Source organism: Limulus polyphemus, unplaced genomic scaffold (genome assembly GCF_000517525.1).
Source record: "Limulus polyphemus unplaced genomic scaffold, Limulus_polyphemus-2.1.2 Scaffold1221, whole genome shotgun sequence".
NCBI classification, from domain to species: domain Eukaryota; kingdom Metazoa; phylum Arthropoda; class Merostomata; order Xiphosura; family Limulidae; genus Limulus; species Limulus polyphemus.
In genome coordinates this window covers 258,871-265,540 of record NW_013666831.1, presented here as the reverse complement: position 1 = coordinate 265,540, position 6,670 = coordinate 258,871, and the positions used below count along the sequence as shown (strand labels likewise).

Sequence of the window (6,670 nt, the reverse complement as noted above, 5' to 3'; positions counted from 1 at the left end):
CTTTATAAAACTGGTTTATTCTTTCCGAATACAACTTTACGACACACTTATTTTCAATATTCGCGCTAAAACAAACGCTATATCAATGAACGTCAATAATACTTCTGACTGCAGTTCAATTACTCACTATCTTCACACACACATTACATTATTCTGACGTCACGTTGTCACCCTCTTTTATATACCAGACTACCCTATATCTAGTAAATACTAGAGCATTCACCAAGGTACGGGATAGTTCTAGAAACGTGGCGTCACAGTAGTCATGTGACTCGCTGACGCAACAATATTAAATAAAAATCAAAGTGATACTGTATGTGACAATGACAGATTTTGTTGGACTGTTTAGTCTATGAGTTATTATTTAGTTAATTTAGTGATTTGGTATTTCATGATTATTTATTTCTCATAACAAGAGTGTTAAAAGCTGATTATTTTAAAAGCGATAGTTATGACAAGTTTCATTACGTAACTCTGTATGGATCGTACTTTGTGTATGCAGTTTAATTGTTGTACTAAGCTTTTGTAATATTATTGTCATTTTACACGAAGCTTCTTAGTATCTCACATTATGTTTAATATTGTTGTCACTAGAGAGCTAGATATTTCCAGATTTTCTGTCGCGAGTTATCAATACGTGCAGATACAGACAAGAAAAGTTGAGTTAGTGCAAGTGAAAGTAAGACAAAGTTAGTGAGAGATAGAGATTTAGACTGTGTTTGTAAGTTTAGCCATAAAGAGTGTATAGTAGCGACTTTTAAAATGTTATAATCACTCATTGTATTGTAATAACAGAGTAGAGAAAAATAATTATGCCAGTTGGGTTCTAAACTAACTGAACCAGCCTTTGTGGACTTTTGACGTAAGAGAGAAGTATTTAAAACTCTGTATACAACTGTGGTAACCCACGAGGGAAAGTAAATGAATTTATCAATAATTATATGGTGATAACAGAGGAGAGTAGAATAAGTTGTCTTGTCAAAGTGTGTTCTAAATTAATTGAATCCGCCTGTGTGGACGAAACAGAGACAGTTATTTAAAGTTCTGGATACAACTGTAAGAACCAGTAGTGTAACGAATTTTGGTAAATACGTTTGACTTGTTTTGAATATATTACTTTATAACAAGTGGATTGTGTTCTGTCTGTTTATTGTTAAAATGTATCGCCAATAAGTCACAGACACCTACTGTAAAGAATCCCGACCCATCCATACACACAATAAAACCTGACAGGTTTGAGATGGAATTGTGCTTTAAGAAATGTTTTGAGGCACAACTGTGCCTAACAACTGAATGTATAAGTAAGTTTTAAAAAATTGAGTCTTTTTATATTACATACGTTTGAACTTTATTATGTTATCAAGTAATATTTTCTGACACCATTGTAGGTTATTTTAGATCGCTATAAAACAAGCTTAAATGACTCATTATAAAATATGCATTTGTTAAATGTCATGTTTTTCTAGACTTTTATCATTACTTCAAGTAATTCTAAAATATCACGTTTTATAGTTGAAAGTTTGAACTAATCAGTTTATCCTGTTAAAGCTAATCGTTCTAGCAAATACGTCTTTGTTTCCCAAACATATATGATACATAATACATTATATATGTTATGAAACTATTATTTTCATTTTGCCGCCCTATAACACAGCAACCTACTAAGATATTTTGTGTCGATAGAAGTTGACCCTAATATTTTTTTGTACTTTCGTATATACTAGCTATATATAGTACAGTGCTATCATAAATATATTTTTAATGGATATCAATCCGTTTTTCAATGCGAATTTTTTTAATCTATATATATAGTCCCTTCTGAAACTACCATATCTGATGAACTAATTTACCGGGAGAAGGAGAGGGGCAGTGGGAGAAAAAATAGCAAAAGAATTTCCGGCAGACAAAGTGCAATCTGTGATGGGATTTGTTTGCTTTCTGTTTGGCTATCACGGCTGATCCTTCCCTGTCAGCGTGTTCCCTGGGGGAACCACGGTCTCGAAGCTTGTAGCCTAACTGGTCGATATTGATTAGTCCAGACGTGGTGTTGCTGGCCTACAATTCAGTGAAAAGAACTTCGGATAAAGGGGTAGAAAGCTAAGTGACGTGAGTATCGATTTAACTGTTCTGGATTTAGGACAGCCCCATGCAGTGCACATAAGTATTTCCAGTGTAAAAGAAAACAAAGACATATTACACATCAATAAAATGTAAACTATATAAATATGAGTGGGGATTCATACGCGTGTGTTTGTAATGTTCACTCGACCTAAAGATATCACAATAAAATAAAATAATACTCTTTCTCTCTCTCCTATAACAAGAAGCAATATCAGAGAGTTTATAAAATGGAAAACGTAATAGAAAATAAGTCGAGAACCTCGTAAATAACAGCCAAAAATGTTACGTCGGCCAACGTCGTTTAGTTTTCACTACAGTTGTTTTTCATAATTATTTGCATACATGGTTTTTCGCAGCTTGAAAGAGGAGCCATTAGTGTAGATAAACGGCTTACGTGCACACAGAGATAAATAAAAAATTTGATAAATTAATCCCCGAAATTAGTTTTCACGTTCTGAAACGTTCAATAAGTAAACAGAGAAACAAACTCAATTCCAAACTTAATAATAAAATTTAGGAAAAGCTTTTATTTATTCGTTTATAGTTACGTACAAAGCAACACAATGAGCTATCCGTGATGTGCCAACCACGAGTATCGAAAACCCATTTTTTGCGTTATAAGTCTACAGACTCACCGTTGAGCCACTTGGGGGAGGGGGGGGTTTAAGAAATGAACTGAGAAATGAATAAAAATGGCAGATTTGGCGTAATCTATCAAAAAAACATTATTTTTATTGTAGCTGTTATCATAGCCGATTATATACGTAGCACAAAACTAAACATATGAAACGAATGACAAGTCGCCTAGAAATATACAAAAAAAAGAAGTGTATAATGATGAATAAAAAATACTCACTGAATGAAAGATAAAAAAGCACTCAGTTATACACCAAATACCTGTGCCTATATATAGGCTAAAACTTATTCAAAACATCGCTATGAAGAAATTTCAGATCATATGATTTTCCACATCAAGAAATCCTAAACCAGACATAAACATTGAAAAACATATGTCATTTCAAGTTCCATTTTCAAAATTGATCAGTTGAAAGTCAGCACAAAAAATACTTACTTCTGTCACTCGTCGATGTAAGACAAACCAAAGCTGCGTCCGAATCCTGCAACAAGAGAAAAGAAACATCGAGTTAACGTGGAGAAAGGAAATTATTTTTTATTGGGAAAAAGGGCATAAAATTTTCTGTTTGCTTCGAAAATAATTTACACAACCGCCGTTTGTCTCCTAAAAGAAACACTGATAAATTTGAAAAAACAAACAAACAATTATTATTAGAAACAAAACAAAAAGCGTGTAAAAATATTTGGATGCACATATTCAGTCAGTAACTATTATGTCGATTCTTCTTTATATTCATTATTATTATTATTCTTTAAGTATTTTGTATATTTTATAAAAAAATATTTTTTACACTGTAGAAGATTATTTTGTATTGTAAGTTTTGACTAAGCTAATCTTTTTATCTGGTCGACTTTCGGGAGATATTATTAGGATTTCGACCGAAAATATCATTAGCGTGCGTATGTGTGTTTCATAGCAAAGCCACATCAGGGTATCTACTGTATCTAGCATGTGGAATCAAAACCCTGATTTTAGCGTTGCTGTCTGTAGACTTGCCACTGGGAACATCGTGGAACAATATCGTTAGCAGCGAGGGTACCTAACTGATGACGCAATGCATTGACTTATAATAGGTTTTAGTTTTTTTTTATTATGTATTGATTTATGACATTAAGTATTTCAAGTCAATTTGTCATACAGGATTGGCTTCATTAATTTAATAGTTACTCTTTAGAACTGATATATAGCTATCTGACTTTTCATCAAAACTTCTTATTGTTTAGTTCTAGAAAAGGCACACTATTCATTATTATACTCAATACGAAATTCAACTGGAAAACTTAATATTAATTTAAATAATATTTACTGTCCTGGCAAACTTATAAATATTGATAGTTGTAGTAAAGAAAACACCACAATACTAGACTTAATAAAATATATTATTCAATCCACCCAACAAGGATAATATACAACACGCGGTTGTGAAAGGAAGCTGCACTGTGATGTTTACTGTAAAGGAAGAAGCTGAAGAACCACTGCTATAGTATGAATATTTAGAAAATAAAGTTTAACTGGAAACTGAGATCAATAAGTTATTAATATTTTTGAAGGTTAGGGATTGCAATTGCCGTTTTTAGACTAAAACAAAATATAGCCTTTAAGAAATTTATTTTGTGAGCTTATTTTGTTATCTAGAAATTCTTGACATTTTGAACCTTAATCGGTTAATCACGATTTAGCTGTTGTTATTTATTCCTATTAGACACTAACAGGAGTATAGTTTCGTAATTTGCCAGTACTCAACCACGCTGATGGCATGTGGTCTAGAAAGAAAATATTAAAAGTAATTTTATTACCACCATGGTTGCTGTAAAACGAATATTCATATAAACCCAATATTTTCTTCTTAACGTAAAACGAATTTGACAAAATGAACAAAAAACAAAACAAAAAAGAACAACAGCAACAACAGCTTGTAAGCACGTGCATGAGAAGCACTTTTGGGAAGTCGCAAAACATAAACGCACATACTTCTGACAAATCATGATTAACGACTGTAAAAAGTTTCACACCTCTGGTGCAGTGCATGCTGATCAAAGCCGACTTTACAAGCGTTGATGACCACAGAAACGACTCCTCCCCTCCTCCTGGGGGGTTTTAGATGTCAGCGTGGATTGGACTTGTCGTGAAAAATAACGGTTTGGGAAGTGAGCTTTCAATAGAACATTTCACTCAGCCGCTCTTCTCAATGATATAGTGAAATGCATGTTTAACTTGTTAGTCTACTATATGATTACAGATTAGGGGAACAATTAACTCTCCAATTCAGATGATTTCTTCATAGGGTAAAATACTTTTTAATTTTGATAATATATGAAACATTTCAAATTGCCATCGAGTACGACAGCCATACGAACAACAAATTATCAGGCCTATCTGTATTTTGCTAGCTTGTATATTCTGCATATTTAAGCAACAGCGAGAACATACACTATTCGTAACCTACAATTAAAGATGGAGCTAATATTTTAAACCGACCATATTTTTACAATGGCAGCAAAAACTAATTAGCATTACCTCCCAGTTAATCAGCTTAATCTATGAGGCTCGCACAACGAAAGAATTAATGAGCTTAACTTGGAATTTTTTTTTGAAAGACGGGGGGGAAAAGAAACTGTCTCATTTCACTGGCCTTGTAGAGTCAGATGAACAGCTACTTTTATCTTCGTTTGAGCAACTTTTTTTTCTTTAAACTAGAGGAAAGGCTGTGTAATGTATCACTTCTTGTTGTAACAACTTTGCAGATAAACATACTAACAGTAGTTTCTTCTGAACTAAACGTTTATTGTACTTATACTAATCATCTATAATTTTATTACATCAGTTATCTAACCTTTCTTTTTAGTTGTCAAGTCTCAGAAATTAACGTCATGAATATAGTCGTTATATATATGTTTACTTTTCAAATGTCAACTATATGGAATTAATCAAAGTTCGCTCTTAAACCATAATAGCCTAAATATTATACGTTTTGAAGTAACACTTTCAGTCTGCGTTTCATCTTACATCCCGAGAAAATTATATGGCAGAAATTTCTATATACCATTTGTGTACAGTAAAGACACAAAAAAAAGTCAAAGTACTTGCTAAGTAGGTTGGAAAGACAAGATTTATAGGTAATTATTCTCGATTAGAACCTCTTGTAGAACATAAAAAATCAACGGAATTATAAACCAACTACGTTACCCACACTTCATTTGCTGCCTAGCTGTGCAGAAAGTTTCGCTACATAAGTGTTGCCATGTAATTACAGATAATAATGATGGACTTTGTCGACAGATGTGATACCACTAGAGAAGGCCGATGACGTCAGGGGTCGAATGTAGGGAGCAAGGTCAGTTTTGTATAGCTTTATGTGAACCTCTCATCAAAAAGGTTAAATTTAATAACCTCATTAACTACACAAGCTTATTTATAACCAGTTTTCTCCGTAGAGTCTTTTAGTTTTTATGTTATTAATAAATCATATATAATTTTAATCCAGGAGAAATTTTACAAAATATAATAAACTTATTTCATAAATCTACAAAAATGTGTTTTAACAAGGTGTTGGAATACGACCATAATTTTGACTTAAAAACAAGAGAACCAACGTAAAACATCACACAGCTTATTTTTTGTAAAACAAGAGTACCAATGTGAAATATCACACAGCTTATTTTTTTGTAATAAAACAAGAGAACTAATGTAAAATATCACACAGCTTATTTTTTGTAAAACAAGAGAACCAATGTAATATATCACACAGCTTATTTTTTGTAATAAAACAAGAGAACCAATGTAAAATATCACACAGCTTATTTTTTGTAAAACAAGAGAACCAATTTAAAATATCACACGGCTTATTTTTTGTAATGAAACAAGAGAACTAATGTAAAATATCACACAGCTTATTTTTTGTAAAACAAGAGA

At 32.3% G+C, this 6,670-nt stretch overlaps 1 protein-coding gene across 1 annotated transcript in view; it reads right to left on the bottom strand.

Moving 5' to 3' along the window:
- LOC106462671 overlaps positions 1-6,670 on the bottom strand; it is a 285,178-nt gene that overhangs the window by 42,867 nt on the left and 235,641 nt on the right. The window contains exon 5 of the mRNA XM_022389990.1: positions 3,194-3,239. Within this exon, the coding sequence (XP_022245698.1) occupies positions 3,194-3,239 (46 nt within the window). The remainder of the gene's footprint in view (positions 1-3,193; positions 3,240-6,670) is intronic.